Source organism: Rana temporaria, chromosome 5 (genome assembly GCF_905171775.1).
Source record: "Rana temporaria chromosome 5, aRanTem1.1, whole genome shotgun sequence".
NCBI classification, from domain to species: Eukaryota; Metazoa; Chordata; class Amphibia; order Anura; family Ranidae; genus Rana; species Rana temporaria.
Window position 1 is genome coordinate 2,815,132 of NC_053493.1, and position 25,524 is coordinate 2,840,655.

General features: G+C 45.4%; 1 protein-coding gene across 2 annotated transcripts in view; it reads left to right on the forward strand.

Moving 5' to 3' along the window:
- ADGRB1 (adhesion G protein-coupled receptor B1) overlaps nucleotides 1-25,524 on the forward strand; it is a 735,432-nt gene that overhangs the window by 384,023 nt on the left and 325,885 nt on the right. For both annotated transcript variants that reach the window (XM_040352071.1, XM_040352072.1), the window contains exons 6-8: nucleotides 19,581-19,745; nucleotides 22,693-22,857; nucleotides 25,086-25,250. In XM_040352071.1, coding sequence (XP_040208005.1) covers nucleotides 19,581-19,745; nucleotides 22,693-22,857; nucleotides 25,086-25,250 — 495 coding nt within the window. The remainder of the gene's footprint in view (nucleotides 1-19,580; nucleotides 19,746-22,692; nucleotides 22,858-25,085; nucleotides 25,251-25,524) is intronic.

Here is a 25,524-nt window from a genome sequence, read left to right on the forward strand (position 1 = left end):
TGGGTATTTATTTTAGACCTGATAGAAGATGCTGTCACCCACTTGGTGGGACGATTATTTAATGATCGGTTTTTATTCTTCTACATGTCGGATTTGTTTTGTTTATATGAATTTATTTTTTCGTTTTCATGTTTGGAATACATTTTGTACAGACAAATAGAGATCAATACATTGATAGTTACAGCATGTTGTTGTTTTTTTCACATTCCAACCCCTCGGCATTCATTTAATAATAGATAGAACGCGCCGATTCCCAATTGGTGGCAAATTTATTTAACGGTCAGTTTTTATTATTTTACACGTCGAATCATTTTGCTTATTTAGATACATTTTATATCATTGTTTTCATGTTTGGAATATATTTTGTATACACAAGTGGGGGAAAAGAGATACATTGATAGTCAGGTGAGATATTCTGATACATGTCAAGCACTGAGCATTCATTTATAGACATTTATAGACATGTGCATGTAATGTTTCGATTAGTTAATCTCGTTATTTAATTTGGTTAATTTGGGTCGATTCGTTCAATTCGTATTCCGAATTCGTTTTATGTATTTTTCAAATTTCCTTTGAACTTATTGATTTTTTTTCACGATTCAAAACGTTCGAATCAATAAATTTCAAATCGGTTGAATCGATTTTTTTTTTTAAATGCGGCAAAGTGAACAAACAAAAGAAAAATCTTCACCAAATAATAACAATGGCCCGGATTCAGTAACAATTGCGCTTTTTTTACGGAGGCGCAGGGCAACGTTTTTGCCCTGCGCCCCCGCAATTTTTTTTTGCGTTGCCCTCGATTCACGGAGCAGAAGCTCCGTAAATTGCGCGGGCGCGCCGGCAAAATGCCCGGCGTAAGCGCGCGCAATTTAAATGATCCCGTAGGGGGCGGGAATCATTTAAATTAGGCGCGTTCCCGCGCCGAGCGTAGAGCGCATGCTCCGTCGGGAAACTTTCCTGACGTGCATTGCGGCAAGAAATGACGTCGCAAGGACGTCATTTGCTTCAAAGTGAACGTGAATGGCGTCCAGCGCCATTCACGATTCACTTACGCAAACTACGTAAATTTCAAATTTCGCGACGCGGGAACGACGGGTATACGTAACATTGGCTGCCCCTGCTAATAGCAGGGGCAGCCTTACGGAAAAACCGCCGTACGGAAACAACGTAAATTGCATACGCAGGGCTCGCGTAACGTTGTGAATCGGCGTTAGTATGCAATTTGCATACGTATAGTATGCTGAGCACAACGGGAACGCCCCCTAGCGGCCATCGCAAGAATGCAGCCTAAGATATGCGGGCATAAGAGCCTTATGCCGCGCAGATCTTAGGCTGCAGTCGGCGTAACGAGGTTCCTGAATCAGGAGCATTCGTTACACCGGGGCAAGTAAGCAATTGCGTTGTGTAACCTATGGTTACACAGGCGCAATTGCTTCTTGAATCCAGGCCAGTGACTCTTTAACCACTTAAGGACCCCTTCATGCCGATATACGTCGGCAGAATGACACGGCTGGGCACAATCACATACCTGTACGTGTCTCTTTAAGCCCAGCCGTGGGGTCGCGAGCACGCCTCCGGCGGCGCGCTCGTGACCTGGTCCGAAGCTCCGTGACCGCGCCCGCGGGACCCGCAGACCCGATCGCCGCCAGTGTCCCGCGATCGGGTCACAGGAACTGAAGAACTGGGAGAGGTGAGTGTAAACACACCTTCCCCGTTCTTCATTGTGGCAGCGTCAGTGATTGTCTGTTCCCTGATATAGGGAAAGACGATCAATGACATCACACGTCCAGCCCCGCCCCCCTACAGTTAGAAACACATATGAGGTCACACTTAACCCCTTCAGCGCCCAGTAGTGGTTAACTCCCAAACTGCAATTGTCATTTTCACAGTAATCAGTGCATTTTTATAGCACTTTTTGCTGTGAAAATGACAACTGTCCCAAAAATGTGTCAAAATTGTCCGAAGTTTCCGCCATAATGTCGCAGTCATGGAAAAAATCTCCGATCACCGCCATTAGTAGTAAAAAAAAATATTAATAAAACTATCCCCTATTTTGTAAACGCTATAAATTTTGCACAAACCAATCGATAAACGCTTATTGCGATTTTTTTTTTTTTACCAAAAATAGGTAGAAGAATACGTATCGGCCTAAACTGAGGGAAAAAATGTTTTTTTATATATTTTTGGGGGATATTTATTATAGGAAAAAGTAAAAAATATTGTTTTTTTTTCCAAATTGTCGCTCTATTTTTGTTTATAGCGCAAAAAATAAAAACCGCAGAGGTGATCAAATACCACCAAAAGAAAGCTCCATTTGTGGGGGAAAAAGGACGCCAATTTTGTTTGGGAGCCACGTCGCACGACCGCGCAATTGTCAGTTAAAGCGACGCAGTGCCGAATCGCAAAAAGGGGCAAGGTCCTTTACCTGCATAATGGTCCGAGTCTTAAGCAGTTAACCACCTAAGGACCGGAAGGATTCGCCCTATTCATGACCTGGCCATTTTTTTGCGATTCGGCACTGCGTCGCTTTAACTGACAACTGCGCGGTCGTGCGACGTGGCTCCCAAACAAAATTGACGTCCTTTTTTCCCCACAAATAGAGCTTTCTTTTGGTGGTATTTGATCACCTCCTGAAGTTTTTATTTTTTGCGCTATAAACAGAAACAGCGCGACAATTTTGAAATAAAAACTATACTTTTTGCTACAATAAATATCCCCAAAAAAATGTAAAAAAAAAATCTTCCTCAGTTGTGTACGATACGTATTCTTCTACATATTTTTGGTAAACAAAAAATCGCAATAAGCGTTTATTGATTGGTTTGTGCAAACGTTATATTGTCTACAAAATAGGAGTTTTATGGCATTCTTTTTTTACTAGTAATGGCGGTTATCTGCGATTTTTAGCGGGACTGTGACATTGCGGTGGACACATCGGACACTTTTGACACATTTTTGGGACCATAGACATTTATACAGCGATCAGTGCTATAAAAATTCATTGATTACTGTGTAAATGTCACTGGCAGGGAACGGGGTTAACAGCTAGGGGGCGATCAAGGGGTAAAATGCGTTCCCTGGGAGGTGTTCCTAACTGTGAGGGGAGGGGACTGACTGTAGGAGGAGCCAGATCGCTGTTCCTAAGGACTAGGAACAGCAGATCTCTCTCTCCTCCCCTGTCACAACAGGGATCTGTCTGTTTACATTGATAGATCTCAATTCTGGCTCTCTGTGAAGCGATCGCCGGTGGCCGGCGGACATCGTGGCTGCTGGGCCACGTGCACCAGCTCCAGCATCGCAGCGCGGGAGCACGCATGCGCGCGCCGTCTGTCACTCTTAAAACGGCGCATGCTTAATCTACGGCGATTAACGCAGGAGAGACAATCTGCAGCAGTATAGTGACAGCGGCTTGCCCTTAAGCGGTTACATCACCTTTGGCTTCACAAAAGCAGCATTATTTGCAAATGGTTCTCTAATAACGCACGCGGTCTTTGATTTCAGAAATATTCAAATTCGAATTAAAATTTGATTTGGATTTCGGAAATTTGGATGAATTTAGTTTAGTTTATTCGGAGCATTCGGTAAACTTTGTTGGCCAGATCCACATAGAATTGGATAGGCGCAGCGTATCAGAGATACGCTACGCCGCCGTATCTTACCTGGCTTTAAGTCGAATCCAGGAAGATTTTGCGCCGTAAGTTACGGCGGCGTAGTGTATTTCTGGCGGCGGAATTTAAATCGGCGATTAGGGGGCGTGGTTCATTTAAATGAAGCGCGTCCCCGCGCCGATTGAACTGCGCATGCTCCGTTTCGAAATTTCCCGCCGTGCTTTGCGCGAAATGACGTCGCAACAACGTCATTTATTGAAGTTGGACGTAAGTTACGTCCATCCCTATTCACGGACGACTTACGCCAAAAAAATTTTTTTTTATTTTGACGCGGGAACGACGGCCATACTTAAAGCGGTGTTTAACCCTAAAAACAAATTTCTAGCATGCCATCAAGCATACTAGCGCGATCTACAGTACGCCTTTCTTTTACTTTTTGGCGCCGTACTTACGGTTTACCGCCGTAGTGAAGTTTCAGACTCCCCGCGGGGAATGGGCGTTCCTATGCACAGGGAAGATGATTGACGGCCGGCTATGGCGCGTCACGCTGCCCGAAGATAGCCGAAATAGGACTTGCCTCTTCACGGTGCTATACGGCGCCTGCGCACAGACATCGGAGCTGACTGCGCAGGCGCCGTGAAGAGGCAAGTCCTATTTTGGCTATCTTCGGGCAGCGTGACGCGCCATAGCCGGCCGTCTATCATCTTCCCTGTGCATAGGAACGCCCATTCCCCGCGGGGAGTCTGAAACTTCACTACGGCGGTAAACCGTAAGTACGGCGCCAAAAAATAAAAGAAAGGCGTACTGTAGATCGCGCTAGTATGCTTGATGGCATGCTAGAACAAAAATAAATGTTTTTTTAGGGTGAACCCCCGCTTTAACTTGGCAAGTCTATCTATACTCCGCAAAATAGCAGCTTTAACTACACGCCGGAAAAAGCCGACTAGAGACGACGTAAGAGAATGCGACGGCCGCGCGTACGTTGGTGGATCGTCGGGAAAAAGCTAATTTGCATACCCGACGCGGAAAACGACGCAAACTCCACCCAGCGGACGCCGAAGTATTGCATCTACGATCTGAAGGCGTACGCCTGTCGGATCGAACCCAGATGCCGTCGTATCTTTGTTTGAGGATTCAAACTAAAGATACGACGCGGGAAATTTGAAAGTACGCCGGCGTATCACTAGATACGCCGGCGTACTTCGTCTGTGGATCTGCCCCTGTAATTCGGGTATTCGAACATATCCGAATCCGAACTGGACATATCCGAATAAATGTTTATTCATTTAATGATTGATAGGAAATGGTGGTACTGGATTGGTGGGGTATTTATTTCATGTGCCCCCCCCCCCCCCCCCCTGCTGGGTAGGAAGTGTGTTATTTCCTTTTCTCCTTTTTTTGCGATCGATCTCTTCTTTATCAGACCCAAAGTTTAGGATTTTTGTGGCTGTTTGACACCAGAATTTGCAATTCTCCCCACAGGCGCGAGGTTTGTTCTCATCCGTCTGTCTCGCTGCTCTCTGGATCCTGGAATTGCTTCTCCCATGGCGGCACGCTGGTTCGGGTGAAAGGTGGCAGCTGCCCCCCCCCCCCGCCGCCAAGCAAAAATGCCTCCTGACAACTCCCATCACACACACAGGGGGTGGCGGTGTGATTGTCCGGGTATTGATGTGCCCACAATCTGAGAGTGAAGAAAAATCCGCTTCACCATTATCATCATTATAGCGATGTGACCGGAGCAATACAATGTTACCATAGTACTCCGGGGAAGGGATCGGGATTTTATTTTTATTTTTACTGAATGAAACTGATTTATTCAGTGTGCTTTGTTGCGATTAGACATGATTGGCCACAGATAATCACATGGTACAGATGGGCTGTGATTAACCTTTTTTTCTTTTTACACATTATGATTGCTAATACTAATAAATTTCACTGTTTTTAAGCAACCATTTTTACTGAATGAAACTGATCCATTTGGTGCGTTTTGTTGTGATTAGACATGATTGGCCACAGATAATCACATGGTACAGATGTTTTTTGTTTTTTTTTACACATTATGATTGCTTATACAAGTTAATTTCACTGTTATAAGCAACCATTTTTACTGAATGAGACTTATTCATTCAGTGTGTTTTTGTAATTAGCTGTAATTGCCTACAGCTAATCACGTGGTGGCCAATCACAGCTAAGAATCACATGGTACCATGTGATCACTGTGGCTAATCGCAGCTAATCAACACAATTGTACACAATGAAAGGCATGAAAGAAACCCATTCATTGTGTGACATTGGGGGTTGTTTAGCTCTTGTGGCAGATGCGCTTTATGTGTAGTGAGTCCACACCAAACGGGCATATAGGCATATAGTGTTAAGGGCCTGCAAAACAAAAAGTCCATTCAGGAATCCCACGCAGGGGTTCAAACGTTATTCAGAGACAACTGAAAATACCAGCCCACCTGGCTACTCTTTAACAGCACTGCTGCTACAGGTACTGGTCCCTCAAACCACCACCTCCTCCAGACCCACGGTCCTGGATGCACGCAGCTCCGAAGCCCCTCAACGCCCACAGCGTCTGCCCGCACACAGCGTCTGTCCGCACACAGCGTCTGTCCGCACACAGCGTCTGTCCGCACACAGCGTCTCTGCCCGCACACAGCGTCTCCGCCCGCACACAGCGTCTCTGCCCGCACACAGCGTCTCTGCCCGCACACAGCGTCTCTGCCCGCACACAGCGTCTCTGCCCGCACACAGCGTCTGTCCGCACACAGCGTCTGCCTGCACACAGTGGCCTGGATTCAAGAAGAAATTGCGCCTGTGTAACCATAAGTTACACAGCGCAGTTGCTTACTTGCCCCGGCGTAACGAGTGCTCCTGATTCAGGAACCTTGTTACGCCGACTGCAGCCTAAGATATGCGCGGCATAAGGCTCTTATGCCCGCATATCTTAGGCTGCATTCTTGCGATGGCCGCCAGGTGGCGTTCCCGTTGTGCTCAGCGTATAGTATGCAAATTGCATACTAACACCGATTCACAACGTTGCGCGAGCCCTGCGTACGCAATTTACGTCGTTTATGTACGGCGGTTTTCACGCAAAGGGTGCCCCTGCAATTAGCAGGGGCAGCCCATGTTACGTATACCCGTCGTTCCCGCGTTGCGAAACTTGAATTTTACGTAGTTTGCGTAAGTGAATCGTGAATGGCGCTGGACGCCATTCACGTTCACTTTGAAGCAAATGACGTCCTTGCAACGTCATTTGCCGCAATGCACGTCGGGAAAGTTTCCCAACGGAACATGCGCTCTACGCTCGGCGCGGGAACGCGACCGCGCAATTGTCAGTTAACGCGACGCAGTGCCGAATCGCAAAAAGGGGCCAGGTCCTTTAGCTGCGTAATGGTCAGGGTTTTTTTTTTTTAAATTTTTTTTTTTTTTTTATTTGTAAAACAGGGATAAGGCCGCGCGGGCCGACAAGCAAAAGAAAATACATCAGTACACACAGTGCACGCAGTGCATCGAGTCACACTTCAACAGAACACATTGCATTAGAAACATTGCTACCTTCCCCCTCAATGGTCAGGGTTTTAAGCGGTTAAAGTTCATGTGCGTGTGTAAAGGCCGGCGTCCCAATACTTTTGGTAATATAGTGTATTTGCAGTATACGGTATGATATTTTTGGGGGGTTTCGATACATTTTAGGAGGAGATCCACGAATTTGTGGAAAAAGAAGTCGATAAGCGGAGGTTGTGTAAAATAAAACGGGGGCATTCGTTGGGTAATAATCATTAATGATGGGAAGCCATCTCTGGGATGAACGTGACTCGGTAATAAATGTAAAGATCCGTCACTCTGCTTTATTAGTGTGGAGCGCTTTTGGCTCCGGCGCTACAATGTATCACTCACGCCGATGAAGTAACGACCCGCACATGCTCAGAACGGGTAAAATAAGACACCGAATCCTGAAGCACAACAATGACCTTGAGCTGGCGTCCCCGGCGTCGCCTTTCCACGCCGGACCCGCGGTGACGTCCGATCTCACAAGAGACTTTTAAAATGAAGTTAATTCTGGATGGTGATCCATCATGTCTGCATCTCCGGTTTGTAAACGCCGCTCGGCGTATACTGACCTTCCTCAGTATCCAGATACGGGAACGGGCCCCACATGTGGGAGGATGGGGCCTAATCAAACGCAGCCACTGTGCCATCAAACGCAGCCACTGTGCTATCAATCGCAGCCACTGTGTCCATTAAATGCAGCCAGGGTGCCCATCAAATGCCGCCATTGTGCCCATCAAACGCAGCCACTGTGCCCATCAGACGCAGCCACTGTGCCCATCAGACGCAGCCACTGTGCCCATCAGACGCAGCCACTGTGCCCATCAGACGCAGCCACTGTGCCCATCAGACGCAGGCACTGTGCTATCAGATGCAGCCACTGTGCCCATGAGACGCAGCCACTGTGCTATCAGATGCAGGCACTGTGCCCATCAAACGCAGCCACTGTGCCCATCAGACGCAGCCACTGTGCCCATCAGACGCAGCCACTGTGCCCATCAGACGCAGCCACTGTGCCCATCAGACGCAGCCACTGTGCCCATCAGACGCAGCCACTGTGCCCATCAAACGCAGCCACTGTGCCATCAAACACAGCCACTGTGCCCATCAAATGCTGCCATTGTGCCCATCAAATGCAGCCACTGTGCCCATCAGACGCAGCCACTGTGCCCATCAGACGCAGCCACTGTGCCCATCAGACGCAGCCACTGTGCCCATCAGACGCAGCCACTGTGCCCATCAGACGCAGCCACTGTGCCCATCAGACGCAGCCACTGTGCCATCAAACGCAGCCACTGTGCCCATCAGACCCAGCCACTGTGCCATCAAACGCAGCCACTGTGCCATCAGATGCAGCCACTTTGCTATCAGATGCAGCCACTGTGCCATCAAATGCAGCCACTGTGCTATCAGGCGCAGCCACTGTGCCCATCAATCACAGCCACTGTGCCCATGAAACGCAGCCAGGGTGCCCATCAAATGCCGCTATTGTGCCCATCAAATGCAGCCACTGTGCCATTAAACGCAGTCAATATGGCCATTAAACGTAGCCACTCTGCCATCAAACGCAACCACTGTGCAGCCACTATACCCAAATATTGCCACCACTGTGCAATCAATTGCAGCCACCGTGCCATTAGATGTAGCCACTGTGCCCATCAAATGCTGCCATTGTGCCCATCAAATGCAGCCACTGTGTCATTAAACCCAGCCACTGTGCGAATCAAACCCAGCCACTGTGCCCATAAAACGCAGCCGCAGGCTTAGTGCCATCAATTGCCACCACTGTGCCCGCCAAATGCTGTCACTGTGCCATCAAATGCAAAGACTGCGAGTCAGGCCTTCTCATCCAACATCAGTGCCTGACCTCACATAGTTAGTCCATCCAGTCCATCCACAAAAAAAAAATCATACAATCCCATATACCCACAGTTGATCCAGAGGAAGGTGAAAAACCCCGGCAGAGCGTGAGAATGCTCTTCTAGAAGAATGGTCACACATTCCCATAGACACACTCCTAAACCTTGTGGACGGCCTTCCCATAGACACACCCCTAAACCTTGTGGATGGCCTTCCCATAGACACACCCCTAAACCTTGTGGACGGCCTTCCCATAGACACACCCCTAAACCTTGTGGACGGCCTTCCCATAGACACACCCCTAAACCTTGTGGACCGCCTTTCCATAGACACACTCCTAAACCTTGTGGAGGGCTTTCCCATAGACACACCCCTAAACCTTGTGGACAGCCTTCCCATAGACACACCCCTAAACCTTGTGGACAGCCTTCCCATAGACACACCCCTAAACCTTGTGGACAGCCTTCCCATAGACACACCCCTAAACCTTGTGGACGGCCTTCCCATAGACACACCCCTAAACCTTGCGGACCGCCTTCCCATAGACACGCCCCTAAACCTTGTGGACCACCTTCCCATAGACACACCCCTAAACCTTGTGGACGGCCTTCCCATAGACACACCCCTAAACCTTGAGGACAGCCTTCCCATTGACACCCCCCTAAACCTTGTGGACGGCCTTCCCATAGACACACCCCTAAACCTTGCGGACGGCCTTTCCATAGACACACCCCTAAACCTTGCGGACGGCCTTCCCATAGACACACCCTTAAACCTTGTGGACCGCCTTCCCATAGACACGCCCCTAAACCTTGTGGACCACCTTCCCATAGACACACCCCTAAACCTTGTGGACGGCCTTCCCAGAAGAGGTGAAGCTGTTATAGCTGCAAAGGGCGGGGCCAACCGTACGGACTAAGACTGGGATGCCAGTAAAGTTCATGTGCGTGTAAGGCTGCATTCACACCTAATCGCTGCGTTTTGTCCCGCGAATTGCGGCGACAAATTGCGGCGTTTTGTACCGCGATTTGCGGTGACAAAATGCCGCGATTTTAACCCCCATTAACCCCCAGGTCCACATCTCCTATGCCGAATGCCGAAGCCGCCTGAAAAAAAGGGTCCGGGACTTGTTTTGAGCTTCAGGCGTTCGGCGTGGAGATGTGAACCATCTCCATAGAGGGCAATGGTATTTCTCCCCTCCAGCGTATCGAGCATCGGGCGTCGGGCGTAAATACGCCTAGGTGTGAATGGAGCCTAAAGGCCGGCGTCCCAATACTTTTGGTAATATAGTGTATGATTGGATGGTAGATGTGAACATTTCTGGTTCCCTCAGATAAGTGGATCCAGCAATTTCTTCTAGAGCTGCTCCTCACACTCTTATGCATCCGTGTTGATGGTCCCCCCCCCCCCCCGGCAATCCTCATCGATATGAACAGTGGGGGTTGGGGGGGGGGGGGGACATTAGGACATCAGCCTAGGTCTGTGGCTTGCCACCCCATAGAGAATTCTTCCATTGATTTCTATGACAGCTGCCATGATAAGGTTATTATTACGGGACGGGTCCTCTTTGTCTTCCCCGTCTGCCCCGCTGACCCCCCGGACAATCTTTAGTTGCCCATTGTGTCAGATATGGATTCTTAATTATCTTGCTTGTCTAGCCTGCCTTATCTTATCGGTTTCCAGCACAGACCCCCCCCCCATCAATCCCCGGCTTCTTCCCATTATCATCCTTCATTCAGATCCATTTACCCGTCCGTGATTTCCGCACTCGCCGCCTTCTTCGGAGATCTAAAGATCGGCGTTCTCATCTCCCAAACTAACGGGGAAAAAATTTTGTCCATCTCATTCGCTTCCCATTAAAAAAAGCCGTTCTCTATAAAATAATTGGAGTCTATAGTAACAAAAAGAATGCAGCACTTGCTACTATACCCGTGCTGACGCGTTTCGCTCCACCAAAGGAGCTTAAAGCGATACCAAACCCGCGCTGTGTCATTTATATTGTCCCTTCTATTCCTGTATGTAGATGATGGCATTGGCCCAGATTCAGTAAGCAATTGCGCCTGCGTAACCATAGGTTACGCAGCGCAATTGCTTACTTGCTCCGGCGTTACGAATGCTCCTGATTCAGGAACATCGTAACGCCGACTGCAGCCTAAAATCTGCGTGGCATAAGGCTCTTATGCCACGCTGATTTTAGGCTGCATTCTTGCGTTGACCGCTAGGGGGCGCTACCATTGTGATCAGCGTATAGTATGCAAATTGCATACTAACACCGATTCACAAAGTTGCGCGGGCCCTGCGTACGCAAGGTACGGAGTTTCCGTACGGCATCTTTAGCGTAAGGCTGCCCCTTCTAATAGCAGGGGCAGCCAATGCTAAAGTATACCCGCCCTTCCCGCGTCGCGACGTTCAAATTTTACGTCGTTTGCGTAAGTGATTCGTGAATGGCGCTGGACGCCATTCACGATTCACTTTGAAGCAAATGACGTCCTTGCGACGTCATTTGCGCAATTCACGTCGGGAAAGTTTCCCGACGGAGCATGCGCTCTACGCCCCCGGCGGGATCATTTACATTGCACGCGCTTACGCAATTTTCCCGGCGCGCCCTCGCAATTTACGGAGCTACTGCTCCGTGAATCGAGGGCAGCGGCGCAAATTTGCGGGGGTGCAGGGCAAAAACGTTGCCCTGTACCTCCGCAAAAAAAGAGCAAATCTCTTTGAATCTGGGCCATTGTAATTATTTTTATTTAAAAACCTGTCTTAAGTCCCCTTTTCCTAATGGATATCCAGCTGTCACATGACCGGGCTCTCTCCCAGCCTGTCTGCAGGGAAACACAAGCAGGAGGAGCTTCTAGTCCTCTGCTGCTGGTCACATGACCCGGCTCTCTCCCAGCCTGTCTGCAGGGAAACACAAGCAGGAGGAGCTTCTAGTCCTCTGCTGCTGGTCACATGACCGGGCTCTCTCCCGGCCTGTCTGCAGGGAAACACAAGCAGGAGGAGCTTCTAGTCCTCTGTTGCTGGTCACATGACCCGGCTCTCTCCCAGCCTGTCTGCAGGGAAAAACAAGCAGGAGGAGCTTCTAGTCCTCTGTTGCTGGTCACATGACCCGGCTCTCTCCCAGCCTGTCTGCAGGGAAACACAAGCAGGAGGAGCTTCTAGTCCTCTGCTGCTGGTCACATGTTCAACATAAAAAAACAGCCTTTGGAATACAGTGATAAAAATAATTAATATCAATAAACTGTTTTAAATTGTCATACAAATATATATTTGAAATCGAATCTTTATTATATTTTTTTGCAATAACATCAGGGAGGAGTTAGAACCTAGATCAGTGGGGAGGAGTTAGAAGCTAGATCAGTGGGGAGGAGTTAGAACCTAGATCAGTGGGGAGGAGTTAGAAGCTAGATCAGTGGGGAGGGGTTAGAAGCTAGATCAGTGGGGAGGAGTTAGAAACTAGATCAGTGGGGAGGGGTTAGAAGCTAGATCAGTGGGGAGGAGTTAGAACCTAGATCAGTGGGGAGGAGTTAGAACCTAGATCAGTGGGGAGGGGTTAGAACCTAGATCAGTGGGGAGGAGTTAGAAGCTAGATCAGTGGGGAGGAGTTAGAACCTAGATCAGTGGGGAGGAGTTAGAAACTAGATCAGTGGGGAGGAAGTTAGAAACTAGATCAGTGGGGAGGAGTTAGAACCTAGATCAGTGGGGAGGGGTTAGAAACTAGATCAGTGGGGAGGAGTTAGAACCTAGATCAGTGGGGAGGAGTTAGAAACTAGATTAGTGGGGAGGAGTTAGAAACTAGATTAGTGGGGAGGAGTTAGAAACTAGATTAGTGGGGAGGAGTTAGAAACTAGATCAGTGGGGAGGAGTTAGAAACTAGATCAGTGGGGAGGAGTTATAAACTAGATCAGTGGGGAGGAGTTAGAACCTAGATCAGTGGGGAGGAGTTAGAACCTAGATCAGTGGGGAGGAGTTAGAACCTAGATCAGTGGGGAGGAGTTAGAAACTAGATCAGTGGGGAGGAGTTAGAACCTAGATCAGTGGGGAGGAGTTAGAAACTAGATTAGTGGGGAGGAGTTAGAACCTAGATCAGTGGGGAGGAGTTAGAAACTAGATCAGTGGGGAGGAGTTAGAACCTAGATCAGTGGGGATGGATAGAAACTACATTAGTGGGGAGGAGTTAGCATTTCTAGCCGCAGCCATCTTGAGTAAGGGCAGATGACTCATGAAGCATTTACTTCATGGAATCCATCAGCCCTTAGCTCAGGCATGCAGGCAAGAGGGGTTGCTTAGCTGAGAAAGCCTCTCCTATGAAGACTCCGGGAATGTATGACATGATTTTGGTCTAGGCCAGAAACCAGGAAGTGACTGAAGAATTGTAAAAAAAAAAAAAAAAAAACAACAAATAAATAGAATCCCTCCCTATCTATTTAGTATTGCTGGCAGCACACGGATTGGACCCCTTCTGTGGGATATTATGGCCCAGATTCACGTAGAATCGCGGCGGCGTAACGTATCGTAGATACGTTACACCGCCGCAAGTTTTCATCGCAAGTGCCTGATTCTCAAAGCACTTGCATGAAAACTTACGCTGGCGGCCTCTGGCGTAAGCCCGCGTAATTCAAAGGGGCGCGTGCCATTTACATTAGGCGCGCTCCCGCGCCGGACCTACTGCGCATGCTCCGTTTTGAAATTCCCGCCTTGCTTTGCGTGAAGTGACGTCATTTTTTCGAACGGCGACGTGCGTAGCGTACTTTCGTATTCCCGGACGTCTTGCGCAAGGACAAAAGAATTTCAAATTTCGAGGCGGGAACGACGGCCATACTTTACACAGCACATACGTGTGCTGTGTAAAGTTAGGGCAGCAAAAACGACCACTAACTTTGCGACGGGAAACTAGACTAGCAGCGACGTAGCGAACGCGAAAAACCGTTGTGGATCGCCGTAACTACTCATTTGCATACCCGACGCTGGTTTACGACGTGAACTCCCCCCAGCGGCGGCCGCGGTATTGCATCCTAAGATCCGACAGTGTAATTCAATTACACCTGTCGGATCTTAGGGATATCTATGCGTAACTCATTCTATGAATCGGTCGCATAGTTAGGAAGACCCTAAAACAGAGATACGCCGTCGTATCTCTTTTGAGAATCTGGGCCTTAGTATTTACCGGACATAAAGGGAGGATACAAGAACGGTCCATTATAAGTTCTGACATGCACTTTATTTCTTATTACCAAAGTTAGTATTTTTTAATAAGCCAATCAGAGAATGTGATTTATTCCGTGTGTTTTATTTTTATATAAATGTTATATTAGGAGGTGCGGCGATCTTTGGCCCGCCACGACACGGCCGCCAGTTTATAAAAGGTCAGGAATGATACTTCGCCGTTCGTTCCCGGAACACATTCCTTCGTACAATCTGCTGCGTTCATGAAGCGGCTCCGGCCCGCCGATCCCCAATTCTATCGCATTTCTAATAAAATGAAAGAAGCCGGAGAAATCCGCACTGCAGAGCTTGTTACTTATGAATAATAATAATAATTTCCCAGATTTGTTTTGCTGAGAATTTGATGATAGAGATAGAAATACTATTTTTTGGAGAGTGCAGAGCAGATAGAAACAATGTCAGCCAGGAGGATGTGGAGCCTTTGTTATTGGAGGGGCTTAGAACCTACAATAGTGGGGAGGAGTTAGAACCTAGATCAGTGGGGAGGAGTTAGAAGCTAGATCAGTGGGGAGGAGTTAGAACCTAGATCAGTGTGGAAGGAGTTAGAAGCTAGATCAGTGGGGAGGAGTTAGAAGCTAGATCAGTGGGGAGGAGTTAGAACCTAGATCAGTGGGGAGGAGTTAGAAGCTAGATCAGTGGGGAGGAGTTAGAAACTAGATCAGTGGGGAGGAGTTAGAAACTAGATCAATGGGGAGGAGTTAGAAGCTAGATCAGTGGGGAGGAGTTAGAAGCTAGATCAATGGGGAGGGGTTAGAACCTAGACCAATGGGAAGGAGTTAGAACCTAGATCAGTGGGGAGGAGTTAGACCCTAGATCAATGAGGAGGAGTTAGAACCTACATCAGTGGGGAGGGGTTAGAACATAGAGTGAAAGGGTTGGAACCTGCAAGGTGGTTGAATTAGAACCTACATAGTGGGAGGGGTTAGAACCTACAACGGTGGGGAGGGGTTAGAACCGTCCAGCATCAATGAGGAGGGTTTAGAACCTCCCATTGGGAGATTTGCCCTCACTCCCTGGACCCTGACCTCGTGTCACCAGGACAGGAAGTGGGGATAAATCTGACGGCGGGGGACGCAGAGACAACGGAAAATGAATTTGGACCCGTTCTGACGAGGGATTTGTCTCCTTGTTGCTTTATGTCTTCAATTAAATCCAGCGCGCTCCTCCAGCAAGCCAGATCATTACCGAAGCGTCTGCACAGACTCGGCGCGTTTCGTAATTCATTTCTAGTTTTTTTTTATCCGTGGCGTGGAAGGCTTTGGCCATTTATTTAACGAGTTCGGAAGACACAGAGGAGGTTTTGCTCGGCGTTTCTGTATCACACTGAGAGATTTCAAGTCTCCTCACGCTGAGGTACATCTAACGAGTAATTTGTAGCCGATATTACATCCTGAATTCTTTTTGAAGTTTTATAATTACTGAGCGCGGCAATATTTTACATGAAGTAGTAAGCAATAAATATGTGAATATTTAATGAGGCCGTCATTTACTCCACACGGCTACACCTTCCCAGGAACAATATTATTGCCGGCATATATTTACATAGTAATTCCAGAAGACGGTTGTCATGGCGATGCCGGTAACGAGAGAGAGAGAGAGATGGTTAGAGTGTGGGAAGTGTGTGAGAAGGGCCGCGCTACAATGCAGGGCTGACATACAATGTAGCTCCTCCTATTACGCCAAAAATTTCATAGTAGCTTTTTTATCATGTGGTGTCGCCAAAACCTTGTATCATTTATATGTTTTTTTTCTCCTTTCCCAATATAAATAGGAATGTTTTGTTATTTTTTTAGGATTTTTTTATTGGAATGGGGAGTAAAATTTAGATTTATAATAAAATAAAAATAAAAATCTGGTAAAATAGAGGCTTATCTGTCCGTCAAGGAATGGGAGTGATTCATTTATATAATTTATATGTTTTTTTTCTCCTTTTCCAATATAAATAGGAATGTTTTGTTATTTTTTTAGGATTTTTTTTTTTTTATTATTCCATGAGTAATGGGAGTGACAATTAGATTTATAATAAAATAAAATAAAAAATCTGGTGAAATAGAGGCTTATATGTCTGTCAAGGAATGGGAGTGATTAATTTATATAATTTATATGTTTTTTTCTCCTTTTCCAATATAAATAGGGATGTTTTATTTATTTTTTTAGGATTTTTTTTATTATTCCATGAGGAATGGGAGTGAAAATTAGATTTATAATAAAATAAAATAAAAAATCTGGTGAAATAGAGGCTTATATGTATGTCAATGAATGGAAGTGATTAATTTATATAATTTATATGTTTTTTTCTCCTTTTCCAATATAAATAGGAATGTTTTATTATTTTTTTAGGATTTTTTTTTATTATTCCATGAGGAATGGGAGTGATTCATTTATATAATTTATATGTTTTTTTTCTCCTTTTCCAACATAAATAGGAATGTTTTGTTATTTTTTTTAGAATTCTTTTTTTATTATTCCATGAGGAATGGGAGTGAAAATTAGATTTATAATAAAAAATAAAAATCTGGTGAAATAGAGGCTTATATGTATGTCAATGAATGGGAGTGATTAATTTATATAATTTATGTTTTTTTCTTCTTTTCCAATATAAATAGGAATGTTTTATTATTTTTTAGGATTTTTTTTTATTATTCCATGAGAAATAGGAGTGAAAATTAGATTTATAATAAAAAAAAAAAATTGGGTGAAATAGTCTTATCTGTCTGTCAAGGAATGGGAGTGATTAATTTATATAATTTATATGTTTTTTTTTATCCTTTTCCAATATAAATAGGGATGTTTAATTATTTTTTTATGATTTTTTATTATTATTCCATGAGGAATGGGAGTGAAAATTTTTAGATTTATAAAAAAAAAAAAAAATCTGGTAAAATAGAAGCTTATCTATCAAGTGGTGGCATCGAAACTTTGTATCCTTTTTATGTTTTTTTTTCTACTGTTCCAATTCTGATCGCTAAAAAAAAAAAAAATGGTTTTATTATTTCTCAGAATTTTTTTATTTTATTTTTTTGTTAGGATTTTTTTTAATATATGAGTGAATTTTTGATTTGAGTTAAAGCAAAAAAGGTTCTGCAAAACAGAGGCTTATTTATCAAGAAGTGACACTGAAACCATCTATCATTCATTTTGAAATGTTTTCTACTGTATTTTTTTTTATCTTTGTCCATTTCAGTTTTATTTATTTTTTTAAGGTTCCTTAGGATTTTTTTAATTTTAATTTTATTTTTTGATGAGTTATACTAAAAAAAGATTCTGTAAAATAGAGGCTTATCTATCAAGTGGTGACATTAAAACTTCATATACGTAGTACTGTTCCAATTCTGATAGCTAAAATATAGTGGCTTTATTATTTTTTTTTATTTCTTTTTATTTGTTCGAATTTTGGGGGATTTTTCTTTTCTTTTTTCATTTATGAGGCATAAGAGTGAAATTTTGATGAGTTATGGAGACGTATTTATCAGGCAGTAACACTGAAATGTTGAATCATTTGTTTTGAAACTTTTTCTACTTTGTATACTTTTTTGATTCTGTTTCAATTCTGATTTTATTTTATTTTTTTGGGGATTTTATTTTCCTATTTTATTAGGCTTAGGAGTAAAATGTTGATGAGTTATTATAACAACAAATGTTCTGTGAAAAAGAGGCTTATTTGTCAAGTGGTGACATTAAGACTTTGTATAATTTGTTTTTGTTTTTTTCTTTTTTTTTTTCTCCTGTTCCAATTCTGATAGCTAAAAATACTGTTTTACATCTTTTAAGATTTTTTTTTTTGGTGAGGCATAGGAGTAAAATTCTGTTGAGTTATAATAAAAAAAAGTTATAAAAACTGAGGCATATTTATCAAGTGGTAACCTAGAAACTTTGTATCCTTTATATTGAAATGTTGTATATTTTGTATGTTTGTTTTTTTTTCCTCCTGTTCCAACTCTGATAGCTGAAAATTGTGGGGTTTTTTTTGTATGTTTTTTTTAAGATTATTAGGCACACTAGTAACATTTTGATGAGTTATAATAAAAAAAATGTTATATGAAATAGAGGCATATCTATCAAATGGTGACGTTGTATCATTTGTATTGAAACTTTGTATGCTTTGTATGTTTTTTTGATTCTGTTTCAGTTCTGATTTTATTTTTATTTTATTTTTTTTATTTTTTATCGGGCATAGGAGTAAAATTTTGATGAGTTAATGTAAAAAAAAGGCTTATTTGTCAAGTGGTGACATTAAAACTTTGTATACTTTGTATTTTTTTTCCTCCCGTTACAATTCTGATAGCTAAAAATACTGTTTTTTATTTTTTAGGACTTTTTAGATTTATTAGGATTTTTTTTTTTTGAGGTACAGGGGTAAAATGTTGAGTTATAATAAAAAATGTTATATGAAATATAGGCGTATCTATCAAGTGTTGACATTGAAACGTATATTTTATAATACGGCTACAATCACCTCAAGTATCATTTGTATTGAAACTTTGTATACTTTGTAAGGTTTTTTTTTATTCGCTTGTTCCAATTCTGATGGCTTAAAATAATGTTTTTTTCAGGGTTTTTTTTGGATTTTTTCCGTTTTTTTTAATGTTTCTTTTTTAGATTTTATTTATTTTATAAGGCATAGGAGTTGAGAATTTTGATGAGTTAAAAAATTATTCAGTAAAATAGAGACTTATCTATCAAGTGGTGACACCGAAACTTTGTATCTTTTGTAGCTTAAAATTATTATGTTTTTTTTTAAGATTTTTTTAGGATGTTTTTTCACTTTTTTAGATTATCTTTTTTGATTTGATTTTATAAGGCATAGGAGTGAAATTTTGATGAGGTGTAATAAAAAAATGTTCAAGTGCTGACAATGGAACTTTGCATCTTTTTGTATTGAAACTTTTGTATACTTTTATAATTTTTTGTTCTCCAATTCCAATTTAGTTCTAAAAAAAGTGGGTTTATTATTTTTTATGATTTTTTTAATGGCTTCTTCATTTCTTTTCTTTTTTTTTTTCTTTTATTGTATGGGGTATAGGAGTGAAATTCTTATTAATTATGATAAAAAAAAAAGGATCTGTGAAATAGAGGCTTATCTAACAATTGGTGACATTGAAACTTTGTATAATTTTAAAAAAAAAATGTGTATATATTTTTTTTCTCTCCTGTTCCAATTCTGTTAGCTACAAATAGTGGTTTTATTATTTTTTGTTTTTATGTATTTTTTTTAGGATTTTTTTATTTATTTTATGAAGTATAGGAGTGAATTTTGATGAGTTATACTCGTCCCCTAGGTGACCTCCATGTGTTGGTGAGGAGTATGTAACCCGCTGTTGTCTCTCTCTGTTGTCACAGTACACGGGACCTGGGACGAGTGGTCACCCTGGAGTCTGTGCTCATCCACGTGTGGACGGGGGTTTCGGGAGAGGACGCGCACCTGTTCCCTGCCTCAGTATGGGGGGGATCAGTGTAAAGGACCCGAGAAGCAGACCAAGTTCTGTAACATTGCCTTATGTCCAGGTCAGTGGAGCTCTAGACCATCCCTGTGCCACGTGTGTCTAATTCTACATACAATGGTCCCTGTGAAGCCTGTCTGCATTTTCCATATTCCTCTCCTCAGTATTTAGCATCATTCTTTACTGTGCTCCTCCCCTGAGTATTTATCATCATTCTTGACTGTGCTCCTCCCCTGAATATTTATCATCATTCTTGACTGTGCTCCTCCCCTGAGTATTTATCATCATTCTTTACCGTGCTCCTCCCCTGAGTATTTATCATCATTCTTTACCGTGCTCCTCCCCTGAGTATTTATCATCATTCTGTACTGTGCTCCTCCCCTGAGTATTTATCATCATTCTGTACTGTGCTCCTCCCCTGAGTATTTATCATCATTCTGTACTGTGCTCCTCCCCTCAGTATTTATCATCATTCTGTACTGTGCTCCTCCCCTCAGTATGTATCATCATTCTGTACTGTGCTCCTCCCCTGAGTATTTATCATCATTCTTGACTGTGCTCCTCCCCTGAGTATTTATCATCAATATTTACTGTGCTCCTCCCCTGAGTATTTATCATCATGTGTTGGAGGATGCTTGGAGATGAAGGTGTTATGGAGGGGTGTGGGAGTGCACAGAGAGTGCTAGGAATCACCAGATGACACAGGGCACAGGGGGTGCACTTGGAGGTTTGGTGTACACAATGGCAAACTTGCAGTCACTCAATGGCAAAGGGAGCACTGGGGTGCACTTGGAGATATGGGGTGCACAATTGAAAACTTGGAGTTACTAGATGACACAGGGAGCAATGGGGTGCACGTGGAGATATGGGGTGCTCAATGGCAAACTTGGAGTCACTAGATGGCACAGGGAGCACAGGGGGTGCACTTGGAGATATGGGATGCACAATGGCAAACTTGGAGTTACTAGATGACACAGGGCACGGGGGGTGCACTTGGAGATATGGGGTGCACAATTACAAACTTGGAGTCACTAGATGGCACAGGGGGTGCACTTGGAGATATGGGGTGCACAATGGCAATCTTGTAGTCACTAGATGACACAGGGCACAGGGGGGGTGCACTTGGCGATATGGGGTGCACGATTACAAACTTGGAGTCACCAGATGACACAGGGCACAGGGGGTGCATTCGGAGATATGGGGTGCACAGTGGCAAACTTGGAGTCACTAGATGACACAGGGCACAGGGGGTGCACTTGGAGATATGGGGTGCAGAATGGCAATCTTGGAGTCACTAGATGACACAGGGCACAGGGGGTGCACTTGGAGATATGGGGTGCACAATTACAAATATGGAGTCGCTAGATGACACAGGGCAGAGGGGGGTGCACTTGGAGATATGGGGTGCACAAGGGCAATCTTGGAGTCACTAGATGACACAGGGCACAGGGGGGGGGGGGCACTTGGAGATATGAGGTGCACTTGGAGATATGGGGTGCACAAGGGCAAACTTGGAGTCACCAGATGACACAGGGCGGTGCACCTGGATATATGGGGTGCACAAGGGCAAACTTGGAGTCACCAGATGACATGGGGCACACGTGGAAACATTAGGGCACTACATAACACTTGGAGACAAGGGACATACTTAGAGTCAGTAATTGACAAAAGGCACACTGGGACAAACTTGGAGATACATGGGCACTATGAGACATGGGGCAAACTTGGAGATACATTGGATCTATAAGGCATGGGGCAAACTTTGAGATACATGGGCACTATGAGACATGGGAAAAACTTGGAGATACATGGGCACTATGGGGCACACTTGGAGATATATGGGCACTATGAAACATGGGGCAAATTTAGAGATACATGGGCACTATGAGGCATGGGACAAACTTGGAGATACATGGGCATTATGAGGCATGGGGCAAACTTGGAGATACATGGGCACTATGAGGCATGGGGCAAACTTGGAGATACATGGGCACTATTAGGCATGGGGCAAACTTGGAGACAAGGAACATGCAGCAAAACTGGAATCATGGATGACACAGACAGCACTGGGGTGCACTAGTAGTCAAGAGATAACACAAGAGACACTGGGACACAAAGGAAGGAACGTGGGCGCTAGATGACTTGGGGCACACTTGGAGACATGGGGCAAACAGGGCCAAACTCTGAGACAAAAGGTACAAGAAGCTGTTGGCAGACATGGAGGTAAGTACTGCGGTTGGGGGGTAAGATACCTGATACAAAGACAGAACTGTGCTGCTCCAGGTGTGAATAATTGCCCCCCTCAACCTTGTGGTGCAGGTCCAGTCTTGCCACCCTGCATAGAGGTCTCATGGTGTCTTATGATGAATCTTGATGGATTTTTATCCTCAATAAAAAACCTGGGAGTGCGGTCAACCTTTCTTGAACAATTGGCTGGGCTTGGCTGAAGCCTGGTGACATATCGGTGGAACTGCGAGCCACACGTGACCTCAGGGCGGCACCAATCAGGTAGCCGGTCCCCAGGTTGACCATGTCACCGATATTCGGATGTTCTGGGGCAAAGCGGTGGGCCCCCCGGAGAGGTGATAAGTGGGACAATAATAATGACTAAAGAAGACATCTCAGCTTTGAGTCTTTTGTCGGATAAAATGTCACATCGTTTTTCTTTGGTAAGTTGAAAGAGACTTTGCCGGAGACTTTGCCGGATTCTGTGCATGAGAAGTTATCTAATGGCGATCAAAGAAGTAAAAAAAATAACTTGTTATGCCAAATTTGCCCGATTTTCCCCAATTCCAAATGGATTTCAATGAATAAACACAGTGAGTGATTCTAGATCTGCTCATCGATCGTCTTCATTCTCTGTATTTCTCTCTCCTTCCCTCGTCGATCTCACCGATCTCTCTCATGTTTCAGTTTTGTGTCTATTTCATGGAACCGTCTCTCGGTTCGGTTTGATTGGATGTGAAATATAACATTCATGTATCTTCCTCTCTTTATGCTTTGTCCGGCAGTTGATGGGAACTGGAACGATTGGTCCAGCTGGAGTGCCTGTTCTGTCAGTTGCTCCAATGGTACTCAGAAGAGAATCCGCGAGTGCAACGGACCGTCCTATGGGGGACTGGAGTGTCACGGCCAATGGTCAGACATGAGGGACTGCTTCATAATGCAATGTCCTGGTGAGAGACCCACCGATATCCGAGAGGTCCAAATTCCCAGATCTACACAAACTGACACTTGGGGGTCCCAGAACAATGACACCCTGACACTTGGGGGATCCAGAACAATGACACACTGACACTTGGGGGATCCAGAACAATGACACCCTGACACTTGGGGGTCCAGAACAATGACACCCTGACACTTGGGGGTCCAGAACAATGACACCCTGACACTTGGGGGTCCAGAACAATGACACCCTGACACTTGGGGGTCCCAGAACAATGACACCCTGACACTTGGGGGTGCAGAACAATGACACCCTGACACTTGGGGGTCCAGAACAATGACACACTGACACTTGGGGGTCCAGAACAATGACCCACAGACACTTGGGGGTCCAGAACAATGACACACTGACACTTGGGGGTCCCAGAACAATGACACCCTGACACCTGGGGGTCCCAGAACAATGACACACTGACACTTGGGGGTCCCATAACAATGACACCCTGACACTTGGGGGTCCCATAACAATGACACCATGACACTTGGGGGTCCCAGAACAATGACACCCTGACACTTGGGGGTCCAGAACAATGACACCCTGACACTTGGGGGTCCCAGAACAATGACACACTGACACTTGGGGGTCCTAGAACAATGACACCCTGACACTTGGGGGTCCCAGAACAATGACACACTGACACTTGGGGGTCCAGAACAATGACACACTGACACTTGGGGGTCCCAGAACAATGACACCCTGACACTTGGGGGTCCAGAACAATGACACCCTGATACTTGGGGGTCCCAGAACAATGACACACTGACACTTGGGGGTCCCAGAACAATGACACACTGACACTTGGGGGTCCAGAACAATGACACCCTGACACTTGGGGGTCCAGAACAATGACACCCTGACACTTGGGGGTCCCAGAACAATGACACCCTGACACTTGGGGGTCCCAGAACAATGACACCCTGACACTTGGGGATCCAGAACAATGACACCCTGACACTTGGGGTCCCAGAACAATGACACCCTGACACTTGGGGTCCCAGAACAATGACACACTGACACTTGGGGGTCCAGAACAATGACACCCTGACACTTGGGGGTCCCAGAACAATGACACAGTGACACTTGGGGGTCCCAGATCAATGACACCCTGACACTTGGGGGTCCAGAACAATGACACCCTGACACTTGGGGGTCCAGAACAATGACTTCCTGACACTTGGGGGTCCAGAACAATGACACCCTGACACTTGGGGGTCCCAGAACAATGACACAGTGACACTTGGGGGTCCCAGATCAATGACACCCTGACACTTGGGGGTCCCAGATCAATGACACCCTGACACTTGGGGGTCCCAGATCAATGACACCCTGACACTTGGGGGTCTAGAACAATGACACACTGACACTTGGGGGTCCAGAACAATGACACACTGACACTTGGGGGTCCCAGACCAATGACACCCTGACACTTGGGGGTCCCAGAACAATGACACACTGACACTTGGGGGTCCCAGAACAATGACACCCTGACACTTGGGTCCCAGAACAATGACACCCTGATACTTGGGGGTCCCAGAACAATGACACCCTGACACTTGGGGGTCCAGAACAATGACACCCTGACACTAAGGGGGTCCAGAACAATGACACACTGATACTTGGGGGTCCCAGAACAATGATACCCTGACACTTGGGGGTCCCAGAACAATGGCACCCTGACACTTGGGGGTCCCAGAACAATGACACACTGATACTTGGGGGACCAGAACAATGATACCCTGACACTTGGGGGTCCCAGAACAATGACACCCTGACACTTGGGGGTCCCAGAACAATAACACACTGACACTTGGGGGCCCAGAACAATGACACCCTGACACTTGGGGGTCCCAGAACAATGACACACTGATACTTGGGGGTCCCAGAACAATGACACCCTGACACTTGGGGGTCCAGAACAATGACACACTGATACTTGGGGGACCAGAACAATGATACCCTGACACTTGGGGGTCCCAGAACAATGATACCCTGACACTTGGGGGTCCCAGAACAATGGCACCCTGACACTTGGGGGTCCAGAACAATGACACCCTGACACTTGGGGGTCCCAGAACAAATGGGGTTCAGAGACAATGGTTCACAAAGACTCTGACTTGTCATCTTCTCCAGCTTGACCCTCATTCCCCATCTACATCTCCCATTCTTCTTTCCTTGTAGTTGAAGGGAAGTGGCAGGATTGGGGATCCTGGGGAAGTTGCAGCACGACGTGCAATGGAGGGGTCCAGAGGAGAGAGCGCTCCTGCTACGGCCCATTTTTTGGTGGACAAGACTGTCCCGGCCCATCCGAGGAAAACAAGCCATGCAATGAGAAGAAGTGCCCAGGTAAGAACGTCCTTCACATCAATGGGAACGTTTTGCTGTATAATCTATTGTATATGGGGGGGGGGGGGGGGAGACGTAGAGTGGAACGCTATCTCAGTATTTAAGATTGCTTTGATGAGGCTGTCACATGTATGTTGATGTTGGATGAGAAGGCCTGTCTCACAGTCTACGCTCTAATTCATCCCAAAAGTGTGCTATTGGGTTGAGATCAGGACACTGTGCAGGCCAGCCAAGTTTCTCATCCATATCTTTATGGACCTTGCTTTGTGCACTG